Here is a 20,810-nt window from a genome sequence, read left to right on the forward strand (position 1 = left end):
TGCGGGGGCCCAGCCAGGTACACGGCTACCGCTCTCACACACAGGCCTGGCCTCCCTGGCTCCCCTCTGTTGGCTACCAAGGATCTTCCTTCCCTGGGTGATTGAAGAGGCCAAGATTCCTGGATATGCCCGGGAAGCACTGAGTAACAGCCCAAGAATCCAGGGTCCCCGAGCCAGCCCCCGACTGCTCCCAGCTCTAACTGCCTGCAGACCTGGGGGAGGCCCCCGGAGGAGGGGCTGCCTGCTATAACCCATCCCCCACCCCCGCAGCGAAGACTCGGCCATTCCCGTGTCCATGGATGGGCACCGGCTCATCCACACCAACGGCACGTTGCTGCTGCGCGCCGTGAAGGCTGAGGACTCGGGCTACTACACCTGCACAGCAACCAACACTGGGGGCTTCGACACCATCATCGTCAACCTTCTGGTGCAAGGTGAGACCCTGCGCAGCGGGTGGGGCTCCGCTGGGGACAGGGATGGAGGAGTGGCAGGAAGTCCATCGTGTGAGAGAGAGGGTTGTCGAAGGGAAGAAGACCCGCCACTGGGGAGACAGACCCTTGGTGGATCAGAGGGTCCCCGTGGGAGAGGAGGCAGGAGGGCTAGAGAGGAGAATGAGCAGGAGTGAGGGTGGCACCAAGAGGGTGGGAGAGCCAGCCCCTCGCCCTCAACCCACCCCAGTGTCAGAGATGAACCCTCTGGTGCGGGCTGGTGGCTCTCCCCTCACAGTTCCCCCGGACCAACCCCGCCTAACTGTCTCCAAAACCTCCGCTTCGTCCATCACCCTGACCTGGATTCCAGGTGACAATGGGGGCAGCTCCATCCGAGGTGAGAGGGGTCTGGATGAGGAGGGGGGAGGCAGGGGAAAGGATTCTGGGCCCAGGGGCAGAGAAGGGGCTTCACTCACTCCCACTGCTTGTCCTCATGATGCTTAGGAAATAATGGGGGAGGGGCGATTCAGACCACAGGGGAGTTACCCAAGTGCCATGGAAAATATACCAGCCTAGACATCTGGGCTTTAGAACACCCACCCTCCTTGCCACTGGTGAGCTGTGCGAACCTGAGGACGTCTGTTTTCTTAGGAAGCCTGTCTTCTTCCCTGGGCCTTAGTTTCCACATCTGTAAAAGTAGACATGTTCTAGATAGTGCTTCTCAAGCCTTAAACATGCATATGAATCACCAGGGGATCTTGTAAGAGCACAGATTCTGATTCAGGGGGTCTGGAGTAGAGGCTGAGAATTTGCATGTCTAACAAGCTCCCAAGGGATGCTCACACTCCGGGTCCAGGGGACTAAATATGGAGTAGTAGGGTCTCAAAAGGACCCCTTGTAAGCCTCACAGCTCTGGTTTCTGCTCCCCTCCCCACCTCGGCTTCTCAACCCTAACACAAGCGCTGACAGGAGAGAGCCCTACAACTCTCCCAAGGGCCTTTCTATTTTGCATCTAATTTGCATCCACCCCATCCCAATGGCCAAAGCACCCCCCTGCCCCCTGCGGCGCCCAGCCCCATGATGCCTGTTGGGGTACCCCAGGCCCCTCCCTGCCCGACCTGAGCCAGGCAAACCTCCCGGGCAGGCTTCGTGCTGCAGTACTCGGTGGACAACAGCGAGGAGTGGAAGGATGTGTTCGTCAGCTCGAGCGAGCGGTCCTTCAGGCTGGACAGCCTCAAGTGTGGCACCTGGTACAAGGTGAAGCTGGCAGCCAAGAACAGCGTGGGCTCCGGGCGCATCAGTGAGATCATCGAGGCCAAGACCCACGGGCGGGGTAAGGCCCAGGACGGGGTGGAAGGCTGCTAGGGTGGGGAAGGAGGGCACAGGGAAGCATGGAGACTCGAGGGGAGACTCCACCTGGTTCCCATCACTGCAGCATCTGTGATGAGAAACTGGCCCCACTTCCCTGCGGTGGGATGGCAGATGGGTGGCTCACCTCTTCCTTTTCCCTGCCTCTGTCTTCCTCCTTGGCCAGGCCCGTCTCTCCTCGTCCTTCTCTCCCTCCTCTCCTTGTCCTTCTCTCCCTTCTCCCCTCGTCCTTCTCTCCCTCCTCTTCTTCCTCCCCCTCTGTCCCCGGAGCATCCCTACTCCCATCTGCGCCTCCCACAGATCCCCTGGAGCCAGCTGCCCCAGGGGAATCTTTCCCAGTCTCTCTAACCTCTCTCTCTCCCTCTGGCCCCCCAGAGCCCTCCTTCAGCAAAGACCAGCACCTCTTCACCCACATCAACTCTACACATGCTCGGCTTAACCTGCAGGGCTGGAGCAACGGGGGCTGCCCTATCACAGCCATCGTGCTGGAGTACCGGCCCAAGGGCACCTGGGCCTGGCAGGGCCTGCGTGCCAACAGGTCCGGGGAGGTGTTTCTGACCGAGCTGCGAGAGGCCACGTGGTACGAGCTGCGCATGAGGGCCTGCAACAGCGCTGGCTGCGGCAACGAGACCACCCAGTTCGCCACCCTGGACTACGATGGCAGTGAGTCGGAAAGGGTGGGCAGGGCTGGAGCAGGGTGCTGCCAGGGAAGCTGGCAGAGAGGCAGACACGTAGAGAGATAGACACGCAAGTAGCAAAGAGGCAGGACTACAGTCAGGGACAAAGGCTGACAGGTGAATGAGCAAGCAAAGGACAGGCCAAGGAGCAGCAGACGGGTAGACAGGTAAGTGGGTAGATATACCTGTGACCAACACAGATGGATAGGCAGACGAGCAGGTCAGTAACACTAAAGACAGAGGGCCCTTGAAGGTGCAACCCTTGCTCTCCGTTGCTTCAAAGAGATGAGAGGGAGGTAGAGAGGCAGTTGTGGTCCTGCCCTATAAGAACCCTTTACTCAGATGGTACATTAGCCAAGACAGCGTAGCCTGTGCTGCAGTAACAGGTAAACACTAAAAGCTTCATGGCTTTATTCAATAAAGATTTGTTTCTCACTCTCATAACACCTCGTGAGGGTTGGCTGGCCACCATCTTTAGCTATGCCGTCTTGAACATGTAGCCTCCGTGGTCACCAACAAGAGAGAGAGAGGAAAAAGGCACAGCAATTCCTAACTGCCCTGGCCCGGAGGTGATACTCATCATTTCTAGTCGCACTCTGTTGTCCAGAACTAGTAACATGGTTCTAACCTAACTGCCAGGAAGTCTGGGGAATGTAGATGAGCACACAGATGTTTAGTGAGTACTAACTGGTATCTGCCACATGGGGGCACCTCACACTCATGCACACACATGCATTTAAGCACATAGAGGGCTGAATTCATAGGGACCAGCTGTCACAAGCTAAATTGAGTCTACCTATGTGTTAAGGAAACAGAATGAAAGTGGTATCGGAAGGGGATGGGCTCAAACAAGGAAGGCTTCATGAAGGAGATGACTCTTAAGTGAGGTTTTGAAACCAGCAAGCCTCAGGGCTTGACAGAAGGCTATGTCAGCAGGAGAACTCAACACTGCCTCCTTGCAGCCCCCCAGGTTAGCAGATTTCGCCCACGGGCTGGGGAGCAGGGAGAGAATGCAGGATGTTTAGTGGCTTTTGCCTCCATCTGGGGAAGAGAGCACAGGATCCCACTTCCCTGACTTTTCTCTCCTATGGTCCTCACCATCCCCCTCAACCTTACCAGCTGGATGTGGGAATCTAAGTTCAGCGTTCTAGAAATGAACACTGAACTCCAACAAGCAGTAGACTATCTCTGAGAGACTTTAGGAAAATTCTAAAAGGAAGTTATTAATATCATATGCAGTATAAAAACTACACAACTGTTCATGGCTGTCCTGATGGGACCAGAATTAGGGGGAGCAGAGGGGAGAGTTGGGGCTCTGCACCAGGAAGTAGAGATCAGAGTGAGACCAAAGGCAGCAAAAGAAGTCCAAGGGCTACCTTGCCCATGAGACTCTGCATAACACTCAACTCATAAGGGACAATTGACTCCCTTCTTCACCCCTGTTCAGGCACCATCCCGCCCATCAAGTCTGCACAAGGCGAGGGGGACGACGTGAAGAAGCTGTTCACCATTGGCTGCCCGGTCATCCTGGCCACCCTGGGGGTGGCACTGCTCTTCATCGTTCGCAAGAAGAGGAAAGAGAAGCGGCTGAAGCGACTCCGAGGTGGACAAGTTTCCTATGGGCTTCCTGGGAGGGAGTGTTGACCCTCAGCCACGCTGGCCACTTTCCACTGGCTCACAGCACCATCTGGACAAGGGAGAGTGCCCGTGTCCCCTTGAAGGGAGAGCTGCCACTCCAGCCTTCTGAAACTCCTTAGTTGTTCACTGCTTCCTCCTCTATGCCCCCAAGACTTTGTGCCTGCCCTCACCAGGGCTGACTTTTAGAGGTACACAGTGGTAAAACCATATTGCTTGTTAAAATATTTAAACATTTCCGTGTTGATTGGTAAATAGATGTTGCTCCCTTCTACCCTGGATGCTCCATTCTCTCACATAGGATCCCCGAGACTTTCCTAGGACCCAGCCACTAAAGAGTAGACCTGCAAGTGTCCTCTAGGACTTTGCTCTGGTTTGACTGAGCTGTTTCCATGCCTTGTCAGGTGCTAAATATTTTTAATATCATCCCCTGTCCCAACACCTGCTACCATAGCCTGGCATGAATGGGTCTGATTTACCTTGATTTCCCCAGGACCCACTAGTTGTTTAATAAATGTCTGTTCACACATCTGGAAAACATTTATTGAGTATCTGCTGTATCGTAGATACTGCCAGATATTGGAGTTGTAAAGATGAATGAAGAAGGAACAGCCCATGCCCTTATAGAATTCACAGCCAAGGCACAATTATAGCACAGAAGAGGGAATGACTAAGGCTGCCTAGGGTGTTTGTTTAGGAGCTGGGTAGATGAAAGGATGGTTCAGTGGGTGGTTAATGATTGTTAAATGGATGGATGGTTGGATGGATGGATGGAAGATTGGATGGTTGATGGATTGATAGTTGAATCGATAGTTGGTTGGATCAATGGAAGGATGGATGGATGGATGGATGGATGGATACTTGGATGGATGGATGGATGGATGGATGGATGGATGGGTACTTGGATGGATAGATGGTTGATAAGATGGATAGATGGTTGTATGAATGGATGATTGGATGAATGGTTGAATAGATGAATGGATAATTAGATGAATGGTTGAACAGATGGTTGTACAGATGATTAGATGGTTGGATGGGTTGATGGTTGAATGGATGAATGGTTGGATCAGTGGCTGGCTGGCTGGATGGATGGATGGGTAGTTGAATGAATGCATGATGTATGGGTGGGATGGATTGACAGGTGGATAGATCAATAATGAATGGATGGATGAGTGGGTAGATAGATGGTTGAATGTGTTCATGAAGCTAGATTCGATCTAACAGATCATTCTCAGTTATCAGAGGTCTAGTGGATTACCTGGGTCCTTTGCTTCTCCTCTCTTATCAATTCCTAACCTGAGAGTCCTGAACCTATTCAAGGCTCCTCTGAGACAAAACAGTGACCCTCAAATCCATCCATGGACTTTTTGGGGACAGATGCCCTAGAGAAGGAAATGAAGCTTCTTGGTTGATGTCATCTGGAGATACCCATTGACCCCCTCTACTTCATTCCCCACTCTCTCCTCTCCCCAACAGATAACTGAGGATAGACCTACCACTGATGCCCATTTCCAGACTGCTATGATGTTTTGTTTGATTAGAGTCAATTCAGGAAGCTGATGGAGCACTTTACATACCCTCTGCTTTGGGAAGGATCTCCCTATTAGATAAAAATCTGAGGGAAGGAAAGCAGAACTGAGCCAAATCCTGAATTGGGAGCAGTGAGACCTTATGTTTTGGACTGTCTCAGAACTCCTTATATTTCTTCCCAGGAGACAAGCCCTGGCCCCATTTTAGGAAGTTCTCCCACCTTGTTCCCCATGCCTCTTCCAATTCTCATCCTTCTCAGACTGCATTCTCACTCAGTCCCCTCTCTCTACTGTTTTGCAGATGCAAAGAGTTTGGCAGAAATGTTGATAAGGTGGGTGTCACACAGCTGCTTCCTCTCTCCTCCCCTCCCCCTTCCTCCCTTCAGGGTACAGGTTTCTAAGACCCCACTGTCCTTCAAAACCCCTCCCCCAACCCCTTATGGCTGCTGAGTCACCCACCTCCAGCCCTTGTCTCCACAGCAAGAACAACCGAAGCTTTGACACCCCCGTGAAGGGGCCACCCCAGGGCCCACGGCTACACATTGACATCCCCAGGGTCCAGCTACTCATCGAGGACAAGGAGGGCATCAAGCAGCTGGGTGAGTGACAGGTGCCGTGAGCTCTCTGTCCTGCTGAGTGTGCTTCCCCAGGCCACATCCCACGAAGGGCAACCAGCAGTCCTCACACAGTGCCCAGGGTTCCAGAAGCAGCCCCATCAACAACTCAACAACCTAGGAACTCACTGCAGCTTCTCTCAAGGACTAGGTTTCCTCCTCCGTTAATGGGAAGACTTGACCTGACCTTTCTTGGTTTCATTGTTGGATAAAGACAAAGCGAAATTTGGGAAGCAAAGATGGTGCCCAAAGGGAAGGACTGCTGCTGATTGTACTTCTTCCCCCAGGAGATGACAAGGCCACCATCCCTGTGACTGATGCTGAGTTCAGCCAAGCTGTCAACCCTCAGAGTTTCTGCACCGGTGTCTCCTTGCACCACCCAGCCCTCATCCAGAGCACAGGACCCCTCATCGACATGTCTGACATCCGGCCAGGCACCAGTATGCATTATCCCTGGGGAGACAGCCCTCCTCCCACACGGGGTTTCGTGGGCACAGCATAAGACAGAGGTGACATTTTTTTTTAAAAAAAGGAGGGAGGAGCAGCATGGAAGAAGGGAAAGAGCACTGGAATTAGAGTCTAGAGACCTTGATTATAGACTCACTAGCTATGGCCTTGGGCATGTCACTAACCTTATCTCTCTGGGCCTCAGTTTCCTTACCTAGCAATTTTGAGAGGGTTAGTTGTTCTTTCTCTCCAAGGGCCTTCTGCATCTTCCACTGTGACTCTGGACATAAGCATAGCATACATCCAGGACTGTAGTGAATGGACAGTCATGAGGCAGCAGGAGATGAGGTGACATTCTTCCCAGGCTGAAGGAAAAGACAGGGTGGCGGGGGAGGACTAGGACGCCACCCACTGCCCGACACTGTTGCTCTCCTCCCCCACAGATAGCTGTGTGGTCAGGAAAGGCAGCTCGCTCAGCTCTCCCAGGGGAGCTTCTGTGGCTGCTTCTGCCTCCTCCCTTGCTCCTGCTGCCCTTTCTGGTAAATGCCAGCTGCCCAAGCCTGAATACCTGCAGCTGGAGGGTACTAGCCCTTGCTTCCTCTGTGCAGATCCAGTGTCCAGGAAGAATGTAAAGTCAGCCCACAGCACCCGGAACCGGTACTCAAGCCAGTGGACTCTGACCAAGTGCCAGGCCTCCACACCCGCCCGCACCCTCACCTCCGACTGGCGCACTGTGGGCTCCCAGCATGGTGTCACTGTCACCGAGAGTGACAGCTACAGTGCCAGCCTCTCCCAGGACACAGGTGAGCCCAAGGACCTGCCTTCACTCTGCTCACTCTCCTCCAGCTCCCCCATTACCCATCTCCACCTTTGGTTTTCCCAACTCCTACCCGCCAGCTGTTGGAGTCCAAGGCACAGGTCCGTTTCATTTCCAGCTGGTCACTGACTCACTCTGTGGCTATGACAAAAACACTTGACCTAGCGGAGCTCTGCTTGGTCAAGGATTTCATTTTGCTCTCCCAAAAGATGACAGAGAAAATGGTACACGTGATGTTTGTTGGAGAAAAGGCTAAGTGTTGCTCAGAGGGTGATGCTGATTATCAAGAATGAAAGATGTTCTGCCCTTCATTAGGCAGCACATCAAATATCCCACTTCTGCCACCACCACTACCTTCACAAGCGGAGAGCAGGATCTTGTGAGCCTGGTCCACTCTATAGTCAGGCTTTCAGATGGCTGCTGGGCTTATAGATAGGGGAACTGCTCAGTCTGATCTCATTTACACCCTTTCCCCATAAACCCACTTTATTTTTTATCGAGATATAACTGACGTATAACATTTAGTTTCAGGTGTACGACATAATGATCTGATATTTGTATATATTGCAAAATGATCACCACAGTAAGTCTAGTTAACATCCATCACCATGTATAGTTACAATTTTTTTTCTTATAATGAGAACTTTAAAGAACTACTCTCTTAGCAACTTCCAAACATTCAATACAGTGTTATTAACTATAGTTATCATGCTGTACATTACATCCCCATGACTTATTTATAACCGGAAGTTTGTACCTTTTGACCACCTTCACCCATTTTGCCCAACTCCCACCCCCCACCTTTGGCCACCACCAATCAATTCTCTGTATCAGTGAGCTTGGGGGTTTTGTTTGTTGTTGTTGGGGTTTTTTTAGATTCCACATATAAGTGAGATCATACAGTGTTTGTCTTTCTCTGTCTGATTTGTTTCACTTAGCATGATGCCCTCAAGGTCCATCCATATCTTCCCAAATGGCAAGATTTCCTTTTTTATGGTTGAGTAATATCTCATTGTGTGTGTGTGTGTGTGTGTGTGTGTGTGTGTATTTATATATATATTTATATATATATATATATCACATATTCTTTATTCATCCACCGATGGACATACAGGTGCTTCCATGTCTTGGCTATTGTAAATAATGCTGCAATGAATATGGGGTGTGCCACTCATTTCCCCTCAATTCTGTGCCTTCCATCTCCCCAGACAAAGGACGGAACAGCATGGTGTCCACTGAGAGCGCCTCTTCCACCTATGAGGAGCTGGCCCGGGCCTATGAGCATGCCAAGCTGGAGGAACAACTGCAGCACGCCAAGTTTGAGATCACCGAATGTTTCATCTCCGACAGCTCTTCTGACCAGATGACCACAGGCACCAATGAGAACGCTGACAGCATGACATCCATGAGCACACCCTCAGAGCCTGGCATCTGCCGCTTCACCGCCTCCCCACCCAAGCCCCAGGATGCCGACCGGGGCAAAAATGTGGCTGTGCCCATCCCTCACCGGGCCAACAAGAGTGAGCACTCAGACCACCTCCCTTGCTGTGTCCCCTGCCCCCAAACCCCACGAGCCCTGGCTAGACCTAGCCCTAACTGCACCCGGGTCCTGCCAGCCCAGCACGGCTCCTTGGCAGTCGGGGGGTAGTGCAAAGAACAAGGACTTGGGAGCAAGCAGATCAGGGCTCACATCCTGGCTTAACCTTTTAATACCGCTGTGACCTTGGGCAAGTCATTTAACCTCTCTGGCCTTAATTTCCTCATTTGTAAAATGCAACTGATAGCATATACTTTGCATTGTTGTAAGGATCATTAGAAATGATATACGTGCCTGGCACATAGTAGGTTCTCATTAAGTAGTGATCATTCCCTTAATCTGAAGCTATGCCAGGATGGAAAGAGACTGCTTATGGGGTCAGCTGCCCAATGGCCATTGGTCTCAATACTGTTTGAACTTAATCTAGACCCAAAGGAGCAATCCTGGCAGTTCAGCCCGTGGTGGCCAAACCTCATGGTGGGCAATGACCTAGCCTGACTGGGAACCATCTGACTCCAGGGGCCTGGCCAGAGCATATGTCCTTTGGGGTCAGCAGGGCAGGTCTAGGATAACCAGGGGGAAGGGAGCAGGGAAGCCCCCCAGCAGACATTAGGGCCACAGGGTGCAAGGCCCAGGCTGTCAAAGCAGGCAATCTGGTCTGCTCAGCACTGGCCTTGCTAAGTGGCCGTGCTGACCTAGGGGCTCAGGGTCATCTAGAGAAGAGCCTGGGGTAACAGAAATTATAAAGACTTAGGAGACGAGCAGCCCTGAATGACTCCCCCTCCCTGTGTAGCTGTGTGAATTTGGGCAAATTACTTAATCTCTCTGAACCTCAGTTTCCTCACTTGCAAAATGCAGGCAGGTATTAACCTATGCAGGGGGCTGTGGGGACTAAACGAGGTGACCTAAGGAAAGCGCCTGGCACAGTGGATGGGAGAGAGGCACGTGCACAGGCGAGCGTGCTCACAGGGCAGAGGGATCAGTATGTGAGGGTCCTAGAAGCTTGTCCCGTGGGGGCACTTTAAGAAATTAGGAACATTCTGCCTGGAGAAGAGGAGACGAAGGAGAGGGACGGGGAAATGTAGCTGACTTCAGATGTCTGAAAGGCCGCGGTAAGAAAGAGGGGAAGGCCTTGTTCTGGGGGTCCTCAGAGGACAGAATCGGGCTGAATGTGGGGAAGTGACAGGGAGTGACATTCCTTTCCTCCTCGGAGTAAAGAAAAGCTTTCTAGGGAATTCCCTGATGGTCCAGTGGTTGAGACTTGGCGCTTTCACTGCCATGGACCTGGGTTCGATCCCTGGTTGGGAAACTAAGATCCCGCAAGCCACGCGGCATGGCCAAAAAAAAAAAAATGCTTTCTAACAGCCAGAGCTCTTAGGACATCCCTGTTTAGAAATGAGCTCTCCACCAGCTGATGCTGATCGGCTATAGTGATCAATTAACAATGGGGATCAATTTACTGAGCATTGCTGTGCGCCAGCCACTGTACTGAAGCGCTTTCCTTACTTTATCTCATTCCCTCCTCACAGTACTCCTGTAGGGAAATATGATTATCCCCATTTCATAGATAAGAAAACTGAGGCTCAGAGAGGCCAAGTAACGCATCTTTCCTCGACTCTTTACTGCCCGTCTAGTGGAGGGACTCCTATGAGATGTCAGGGAGAAGACTGAGGGGTAGGGGTAGGGGAAGAAGCTGGCCGCTGGTTCCAAGAGGCCTCTGCCGCTAACACGCCCTGCTTCCTCCATTCCAGGTGACTACTGTAACCTGCCCCTCTACGCCAAGTCGGAGGCCTTCTTCCGAAAGGCAGACGGGCGGGAGCCCTGCCCCGTGGTCCCGCCCCGCGAGGCCTCCATCAGGAACCTGGCTCGAACCTACCAGCCCCAGGCTCGCCACCTGACCCTGGACCCCGCCAACAAGCCCTTGGGCCTCCCGCACCCGGGGGCCGCCGCCACAGCCACCTTACCTCAGAGGACTCTGGCCATGCCAGCTCCCCCAGCCGGCACGGCGCCCCCGGCACCCGGTCCCACCCCTGCCGAGCCCCCGGCTGCCCCCAGTGCCGCCCCTCCGGCCCCCAGCACTGAGCCTCCGCGGGCCGGGGGCCCACACACCAAAATGGGGGGCTCCAGGGACTCACTTCTCGAGATGAGCACATCAGGGGTAGGGAGGTCTCAGAAGCAGGGGGCCGGGGCCTACTCCAAATCCTACACCCTGGTGTAGGGGCACAACCAGAAGAGCGGCCCTCCGCCTGGACCTGTCTGCACCTCCAGCCCTCACACACCAGCTGGGCTGATTTCCTGCATTATTTATATTAAATTGACAGACAAAAACCAACCAACAAGGGAAAGACAACCCCCAAGTCATGAACGCTTGTACATAGAACTCTTTTGTACAAATGAAACTATTTTCTTCTTCTCCATGAAGCCAGGGCACAAAGAATTTGACAGTGCGAGTCAAATTCCCCACCCCACAAAATATGTGTGGAGAGATATATACATATATAGAGGGAGAGGAACACATCGACAAGCTATATATCTATATATTTCTCTCACCTTATTTTGAGACAGAGGCACAAAGGCTCAGCAATTTTTCCCTCCTACTCACCCTCCCTCCAATCTAGGTGGTTTTGACAAAGACCAAAATCCCAACTCAGAGACACTGCATGCGATTTTACTGTTCCAAGAAAACCAGGAGTTGCTTCAATTTGCAGATGCTTATGTGTTGATACCTTTTTCTATGAAAAAAGACCCAGCGCCGTGTGCAATAAAGGTTATGTTTCTACATGGTGGCTTTTTTCCCATTTGGCAAGGGCCAGTGGGGAGGCAGGGAGGAAAGGCCCCTATACCAGGACGTCTGTCTCTCAGGGAGAGACTTCGAGAAGCCGGGCTTTAGCTCAGCACGTTAAACTTTTTAAAAGGCTTTCCATTAGCCAAGCCGCCTCCTTGAGCACTTCTGTGCTGGGCCCTACGGAGGACCAGCTGTGTGTCTTTGAGCGAGCTCCTAAACCCCTCTGAGCCACAGTTTGCTTATTGGTAAAATGAGGCAACCTTGGCGAGAGGGCTTGGGAGCTGGTATGGGGGTGGGAGGCTGTGTCTACTGGCTTCTCTCCTGTGGGAGAAAGCAGTGTAGCCAGGGGAACAAAGCTACGCTAACCGCTAGTGGGCAGTTAAGTTGTGTAAGAGATGCCTCTAAACTGGGAAGGGAGGGAGAGATTATATTACCCTGGGGGTCCGGCCAGAGCCTGAAGTTCTGGGCTGACTGTTAGGACAAGATAAGACCAAAGGGAGAAGGAGTGAGGTCATCAGAGGTCAGAGAGGTGAAAAGGGCTCATGGAGGAGGGGAATGGGTTGCAGCCAGAGAGAATGAGGCAGCGGGCACCTGGTGTCAGAGGAGCTGCAATTAGATTCCAGGTGGAAGGAATCGCACCCACGTGCAGGTACGCAAAGGAGCCGTTTCTGAGAAGAGGGTCAAAGGGCACGTGAGCTGGGCCTCCAAGGACGTGAGGGTTTGGATAGGCAGAGGAGAGGGAAGGACCCAGGAGAAGGCAAAAGCCCAGGGGCGTGGAGTTCACAGTGCCCCTCCACGGTGGCCAGGCCCCCTGGGTGAAAAGGAAGTGCCCCTCAGAAGTACAAAGGGGGCTCCTGAGCTCAGCACCCAAAGTCGAGACTGAGTTGTGGACCGGGAATCTGGAAGGAAGGTGAGCCTGGGCCCTGCTGTTCCCACCACCCCTTCCCCAAAACGGAGAGAAGGAAGAGGGAAGGGGACCCCAGGGCTGGGGAGGGGGGAGGGAGGGAGGGAGGGAAGGTGTGTGCAGGATGCGAGTTGTACCCGGCAGTCTGGGCCACAGGGAGGCCCTCCCTGGCATGCATGACCTTGGGTAGAAGCGCTTTCCAATAAGCGGCTCATTCCACAAACAGTTCCTGAGCCCCAGCGAGTGCGGACACGGGAGCTCCCACCCATGGGTAACTACATTGCAGGGGGAGGGCTGTTGGCATGAAAGACGGGAGGGGGCAGAGGTTATGTGCTCCTGGGTGACTCCTAGGCCCTTGGGGAGACTCCCTCTCAGCCCCCACAGCCAGGATGCACCCGGAGAACCTGCTAGCGGCATTACTGAGAAAAGGCCCTCCAGACTCCTTCCATCACTGGAGGACGGGCTACCTCCCCAGGGCTGCATGCGCCACCTGCAGGTCACTTCTCAAACTGCAGGCCCAATGATCAAGCCCCGAGTTCTCATTGAAGATTGGCTGATGTAAACTCACGGCAGGTTTGGGAAGCCGGCATCACCATCTCCATTAGGCAGGTGAGAAACTGGAGCCCTGGAGAGCCGAGTAAGTTATCCAAGGTTAGAGGAGCAGGAAGAGATGGAGATGAGGTTCAAACCAAGAGCGTCTGATTCCTTAACCACTGGGCCATCCTGCCCCATGTTTCACTATTCAGAGGCTGTTTCAGTTCTGCCCTGAGGATGATGCCAGGTGAACACTCTGCCAGGACCAGGTGACCCAGCTGGCCTCACTGGCGGGAAAGCAGCCAGTGTGGAACTGTTAGCCATTCAGGGAGGGGAGCCTCTACCGCATGCTGAGCTGGATGGAGTGGGCAGCTCGGACGGGCTGACTCTGGCAGGGACAGTCATAGCAGGGGAGGTGTTCGGCTCTGGGGCTCTGTTGGAGAAGGCCTTGGACCCGAGGTGGATCGTGTAGGAGGGAAAAGGACTTGAAGAGGCAACAGAGCAGTGAAGCACGAGCCAGTTTCACTTGTGCTCAGTTGAGCTGGGCCCCTTACTAAGAAACACGAGTTCTGGAAATTCAGACAGACTCGTGCAAAATCCACACACTTTTGTGGGCTGATGATTTCTAACCTCTATGCGTTCTTTAGCTAAACCACAAGCCTGCCTGTTTGAACAGTACTCAGAAGCTAGTTCACTGATTAGCTCACCTCCTGCTCAGTCATCCCCAGCTCATCATCACTGAACACTGTATCTGGAGCCATCATCTTACGCATTTTCCTGCTCCTTCCCAGATCTCCACTTTGTCCCCCACAGACAAGACCACCATGTGTCTCTAGCATCTTGATACTCAGAGTGCGGTCCACAGACCAGCAGCAGGAGCATCACCTAGGAGCTTGTTAGACATGTGAATTCCACACCCCAGGACCACTGGATCAAAATCTGCAGTTTAGCAAAATCCCTAGAGGATTCATATGCACCCTAGAGTTCAAGAAGCCCTCTAGAAAGGCTTCCGAGAGAGCATGCCCTTGCTCTCTCCCTTCTGCCAAAAACCAGAGCTAGACCAGTGGATCTTAGTTGCACATCAGATTCACCTGAGAAGCTTGTTAAAAAACAAAGAAGCCCAGATCTCGCCAATCCCAACTGAATCACAATTTGCAGTCATGCAACCCAGGCATTTGTACTTTTTGTATGTGTGGTAAAAGATACACAAAATAACATTTACCATTTTAACCATTTCTTAAAATTTTTTAACTTTTATTTTATATTAGAGTATAGTTGATTTACAATGTTGTGTTAGTTTCTGCTGCTCAGCAAAGTGATTCAGTTATACATATACATATATCCATTCTTCTTCAGACTTTTTTTTTTTTTTTTTTGGCTGTGTTGGGTCTTCGTTTCTGTGCGAGGGCTTTCTCTAGTTGCGGCAAGCGGGGGCCACTCTTCATCGCGGTGCGCGGGCCTCTCACTATCGTGGCCTCTCTTGTTGCGGAGCACAGGCTCCAGACGCGCAGGCTCAGTAGCTGTGGCTCACGGGCCTAGTCACTCCACGGCATGTGGGATCTTCCCAGACCAGGGCTCGAACCCATGTGCCCTGCATTGGCAGGCAGATTCTCAACCACTGCGTCACCAGGGAAGCCCCCAGACTCCTTTACCACATAAATTATTACAGAATATCAAGTAAGTTCCCTGTGCTGTACAGTAGGTCCTTGTTGATTATCTATTTTATATATAGTAGTGTATATATGTTAATCCCAAACTCCTGATTAATCCCTCCCCCCACCTTTCCCCTTTGGTAACCATTAGTGTGTTTTTGAAGTCTGTGAGTCTGTTTTTGTTTTGTAAATAAGTTCACTTGTATCATTTTTTAGATTCCACATATAAGTGATATCATGTGATATTTGTCTTTCTCTTCCTGACTTACTTCATTTGGTGTGATAATCTCTAGGTCCATCCATGTTGCTGCAAATGGCATTATTTCATTCTTGTTTATGGCTGAGTAATATTCCATTGTATATATGTACCACAACTTCTTTATCCATTCATCTGTGGGTGGACATTAAGGTTGCTTCCATGTCTTGGCTTATTGTGCACAGTGCTGCAGTGAACATTGGGGTGTATGTATCCTTTCAGCTTATGGTTTTCTCCAGATATATGCCCAGTAGTGGGATTGCTGGGTCATATGGTAGTTCTTAAGTTTTTTAAGGAACCGCCATACTGTTCTCCACAGTTGCTGTACCAATTTACACTCCCACCAACAGTGTAGGAGGGTTCCCCTTTCTCCACACCCTCTCCAGCATTTATTGTATGTGGACTTTCTGATGATGGCCATTCTGACCGGTGTGAGGTCACACCTCACTGTAGTTTTAATTTGCATTTCTCTAATAATTAGTGATGTTGAGCATCTTTTCATGTGCTTTCTGGCCATCTGTATGTCTTCTTTGGAGAAATGTCTATTCAGGGCTTCTGCCCATGTTTGATTGGGTTGTTTGTTTTTTTGATATTGAGCTGCATGAGCTGTTTGTTTATTTTGGAGATCAATCCCTTGTTAGTCACTTCATTTGCAAATATTTTCTCCCATTCTGTGGGTTGTCTTTTCTTTTTGTTTATGGTTTCCTTTGCTGTGCAGAAGCTTTTAAGTGTAATTAGGTCCCATTTGTTTATTTTTGTTTATCTTTTCATTACTTTAGGAGGTGGATCCCAAAAGATATTGCTGAAATTTATGTCAGAGTGTTCTGCCTATATTTTCCTCTAAGAGTTTTAGAGTATCCAATCTTACATTTAGTTCTTTAATTTCATTCTTTTACATGTAGCTGTCCAGTTTTCTCAACACCACTTATTGAAGAGACTGCCTTTTCTCCATCGTATATTCTTGCCTCCTTTGTCATAATAGTTGCCCATAGGTGCATGGGTTTATCTCTGGGCTTTCTATCCTGTTCCAATATCTATATTTCTGTTTTTGTGCCAGTACCATATTGTCTTGATTACTGTAGCTTTGTAGTATAGTCTGAAGTCAGGGAGTCTGACTCCTCCAGCTCCATTTTTCTTTCTCAGGATTGCTTCGGCTATTCAGGGTCTTTTCTGTTTCCATACAAATTAAAATTTTTTTTATTCTAGTTCTGTGAAAAATGCCATTGGTAATTTGACAGGAATTGCATTGAATATGTAGATTGCCTTGGGTAGTATAGTCATTTTGACAATATTGATTCTTCCAATCCAAGAACATGGTATATCTACCCATCTGTTTGTGTCATCTTCGATTTCTTTCACCAGTGTCTTATAGCTTTCAAAGTACAGATCTTTTGCCTCCTTAGGTAGGTTTATTCCTAGGTATTTTATTGTTTTTGATGCAATGGTAAATGAGTTTGTTTCCTTAATGTTTTAACCATTTTTAAGTGTGCAATTCAGTAACATTAAGTAGATTCACCTTGTGGTGCAACCATCACCATTATCCATTTCCAGAACTTTTTCAGCTTCCCAAACAAAAACTCTGTACCCATTAAACACTAATTCCCCATTTCCCTTTCCCCCAGCTCCTGGAAACCACCATTCTACTTTCTGTCTCTATTAATTGGACTACTCTAGATGCCTCATGTCAGTGGAATCACAGTCACACAGTATTTGTCCTTTCTGTTGGTTTACTTCACTCAGCATGTTTTCAAGGTTCATCCATGTTGTAACATGTATCAGAATTTCATTCATTTTTAAGGGTGAATAATATTCCATTGCATGTATACATCACATTTTTTTTATCCCATTCACTTATTGATGGACACTTGGGTTCTTTCCTTTTGTTTGTGAATCTGCTGCTATGAGCATTGGTGTATAAGTACCTGTTTGGGTCCCCGCTTTCAATTCTTTTAGGTATATAACTAGGAGTGGAATTGTTGGATAAAATGGTAATTCTATGTTTAACTTTTTTTCATGAAGAACATATTTCTTTTTTATTGAGGTATAGTTGACATATAATATTGTATGTACATGATTTGATATTTGTATACATTGTGAAATGATCACCAAAATAAGTCTAGTTAATATCTGTCACTATACATAGTTACCAAATTTTTTTCTTGTGACTTTTAAGATCTACTCTTTTAACAACTTTTAAATACGCAATACAGTATTATTAGCCATAGTTACCATGTTATACATTACATCCCCATGACTTATTTTATAACTGAAGTTTGTACCTTTTGACCCCCTACATCCATTTAGCCCACTCCACCACCCACCCACCCCCAACCCTGCCTCTGGCAACCACTAATCTGTTCTCTGTATCTATGAGCTTGTAGTTTGGGGGTTTTGTTGTTGTTGTTTTAATATTCCATGTATAAGTGAGATCATAGAATCCCTTGACAGTGATTCAAATACAACGGTATTTGTCTTTCTCTGTCTGACTTATTTCACTCAGCATAATGCCCTCAAGCTCCATTCATATCATCACAAATGGCAAGATTTTATTCTTTTTATGGCTGAATAGTATTCCATTGTATGTATATATCATATGTTCTTTATTCTTCATTGATGGACACTTAGGTTGCTTCCATGTCTTGGCTATTGTAAATAATGCTGCAGTGAGCATGAGGGTATAGACATCTTTTCAAATTAGTGTTTTCATTTTCTTTGGATAAATACCCAGAAGTGTAATTCCTGGGTCATGTGATAGTTCAATTTTTAATTTTTTGAGGAACTTCTGTACAGTTTTCCATAGTGGCTACACCAATTTACAGTGTCACCAACAGTGTACAAGAGTATACTTTTCTCCATATCCTTACCAACACTTGTTATTTCTTTTTGATAATACCCATTCTAACAGGGGTGATGTGCTCTCACTGTGGTTTTAATTTCCATTTCCCTAATGATTAATGATGTTGAGCACCTTTTCATGTACCTTTGGCCACCTGTGTTGTCTTCTTCGGAAAAATATCTATTCAGATTTTCCGTCCATTTTTTAGTCAGATTGGTTTTTTCTATTAAGTTGTATGAGTACTCTATATATTTTGGATATTAACCCCTTATCAGATATACGATTTGCAAATATTATCTCCCATTTAGTAGGTTGCCTTTTCATTCTGTTAATGGTTTCCTTTGCTGTGCAGCAGCTTTTTAGTTTGATGTAATCCCACCTGTTTATTTTTGCCTTTATTGCCTTTGCTTTTGGAGTCAGATCCAAAAAATCATCACCAAAAATGATACCAAGGAGGTTACTGCCTATGTTTTCTTCTAGAAATTTTATGATTTCAGGTCTTACATTCAAGTCTTTAACCCATTTTGAGTTAATTTTTGTGTATGGTGTAAGATAGTGGTCAAGTTTCATTCTTTTGCATGTGGCTGTCCAGTTTTCCCAACAGCATTTATTATAGAGACTGTAATTTCCCCATCATATATTCTTGGCTCCTCTGTTGTAAATTAATTGAGCATATATGTGTGGGTTTATTTCTGGGCTCTCTATTCTATTCCACTGATCTATGTGTCTATTATTATGCCAGTACCATACTGTTTTGATTACTATAGCTTAGTAATATAGTTTGAAATCAGGGAGGATGATGCCTCCAGCTTTGCTGTTCTTTCTCAAGATTGCTTTGGCCACTTGACATCTTTTGTGGTTCCACACAAATTTTGGGGTTGTTTGTTCCATTTCTATGAAAAATGCCATTGGAATTTTGTTAAGGATTGCATTGAATCTGTAGATCGCTTTGGGGATTATTGACATTTTAACAATATTAATTCTTCCAATCCATAAGCACAGAATATTTTTCCACTTATTTGTGTCTTCTTCAATTTCTTTCATCAGTGTCTTATAGTTTTCAGAGTACAGGTATTTCACCTCCTTGGTTAAATTTATTCCTAGGGATCTTATTCTTTTTGTTACAATTGTAAATGAGGTTGTCTTCTAATTTCCCTTTCTGATAGTTTGTTATTAGTGTATATAAACATAACAGATTTTGTATATTGATTTTTATATTCTACAACTTTACTGAATTTGTTTATTCTAACAGTTTTTTTGGTAGCGTCCTTAGGGTTTTCTATATACAATATCATGTCATCTGCAAATAGTGACAGTTTTACTTCTTCCTTTCCAATTTGGATGACTTTTATTTATTTTTCTTGCCTAATTGCTCTGCCTAGGACTTCCATACTATGTTGAATAAAAGTGGTAAGAGTGGACATCCTTGTCTTGTTCCTGATCTTAGAGGAAAAGCTTTCAGCTTTTCACTGTTGTGTATGATGTTAATTGTGGGTTTGTCATATATGGCCTTTACTCTGTTGAGGTATGTTCCCTGTATTCCCACTTGGTTGAGAGTTTTTATTATAAATGAATGTTGGATTTTTGTCAAATGATTTTTCTGCATCTATTGAGATGATCATATGATTTTTTTTAATTAATTAATTTATTTATTTATTTATTTTTGGCTGTGTTGGGTCTTCATTTCTGTGCGAGGGCTTTCTCTAGTTGCGGCAAATGGTGGCCACTCTTCATCGCAGTGCGTGGGCCTCTCACTGTCGCGGCCTCTTCTGTTGCGGAGCACAGGCTCCAGACGTGTAGGCTCAGTAGTTGTGGCTCACGGGCTTAGTTGCTCCGCGGCATGTGGGATCTTCCCAGACCAGGGCTCGAACCCGTGTCCCCCGCATTGGCAGGCAGACTCCTAACCACTGCGCCACCAGGGAAGCCCAATCATGATTTTTATACTTCATTGTGTTAATGTGGTGTATCATGTTGACTGATTTGCAGACGCTGAACCATCCTTGCATCCTGGGAATAAATCTCACTTAATCGTGATGTATGATCCTTTTAATGTATTATTGAATTATTTTTGCTAATATTTTGTTGAGAATTTTTGCGTCTATATTCATCAGGGATGTTGGCCTGTAATTTTCTTTTCTTGTGGTGTCCTTGCCTGGTTTTGGCAATGCTGGCCTCATAAAATGAGTTTGGATTTGTTCCCTCCTTTTCTATTTTTTTGGAAGATTTTGAGGAGGATTGGTATTAATTCTTATTTGAATATTTAGTAGAATTCACAAGTGAACCATCTGGTCCTGGACTTTGGTTTGTGGGAAGCTTTTTAATTGCTGATTCAATCTCCTTACTAGTAATTGGTCTATTCAGATTTTCTGTTTCTTCATGGTTCAGTCTTAGAAGTTTGTATGTTTCTAGGAATTTATCCATTTTGTCTAGGTTGTCCAATTTGGCATGTAATTGTTCATAGTAGTTTCTTAAGATCATTTCTGTTTCTGTAGTATCAGTTGCAATGCCTCCTCTTTCATTTTTTTTTTCCACACTGTCTGGCTTGTGGGATCCTTGTTCCCTAACCAGGGATCAAACCAAAGGTCCCTGCAGTGGAAGTGTGGAGTCTTAACACTGGACCCCCAGGGAATTCCCTCCTCTTTCATTTCTGATTGTATTAATTTGAGCCCTCTCTTGTTTTCTGAATGAGTCTAGCTAAAGGTTTACCAATTTTATCTTTCCAGACAACCAGCTCTTAGTTCATTGATTTTTTTTCTATTGTCTTTTTAGTCTCTATTTTATTTACTTCCAC

The 20,810-nt window shown here is 47.9% G+C and overlaps 1 protein-coding gene across 1 annotated transcript in view; it reads left to right on the forward strand.

The window, feature by feature from the left end:
* The window catches only part of DSCAML1 (DS cell adhesion molecule like 1), a 348,912-nt gene extending 337,081 nt beyond the window's left edge, over nt 1–11,831 (forward strand). Inside the window, exons 23-33 of the mRNA XM_059929303.1 lie at nt 271–434; nt 727–825; nt 1,573–1,761; nt 2,172–2,459; nt 3,921–4,076; nt 5,939–5,969; nt 6,118–6,236; nt 6,539–6,691; nt 7,307–7,501; nt 8,724–9,035; nt 10,804–11,831. Of these exons, the coding sequence (XP_059785286.1) occupies nt 271–434; nt 727–825; nt 1,573–1,761; nt 2,172–2,459; nt 3,921–4,076; nt 5,939–5,969; nt 6,118–6,236; nt 6,539–6,691; nt 7,307–7,501; nt 8,724–9,035; nt 10,804–11,270 (2,173 nt within the window). The 3' untranslated portion in view covers nt 11,271–11,831. The remainder of the gene's footprint in view (nt 1–270; nt 435–726; nt 826–1,572; nt 1,762–2,171; nt 2,460–3,920; nt 4,077–5,938; nt 5,970–6,117; nt 6,237–6,538; nt 6,692–7,306; nt 7,502–8,723; nt 9,036–10,803) is intronic.
* Nucleotides 11,832–20,810: the final 8,979 nt, after the last annotated feature.

The sequence above is a fragment of the Balaenoptera ricei genome, chromosome 8 (genome assembly GCF_028023285.1).
Source record: "Balaenoptera ricei isolate mBalRic1 chromosome 8, mBalRic1.hap2, whole genome shotgun sequence".
Lineage (NCBI taxonomy): Eukaryota > Metazoa > Chordata > Mammalia > Artiodactyla > Balaenopteridae > Balaenoptera > Balaenoptera ricei.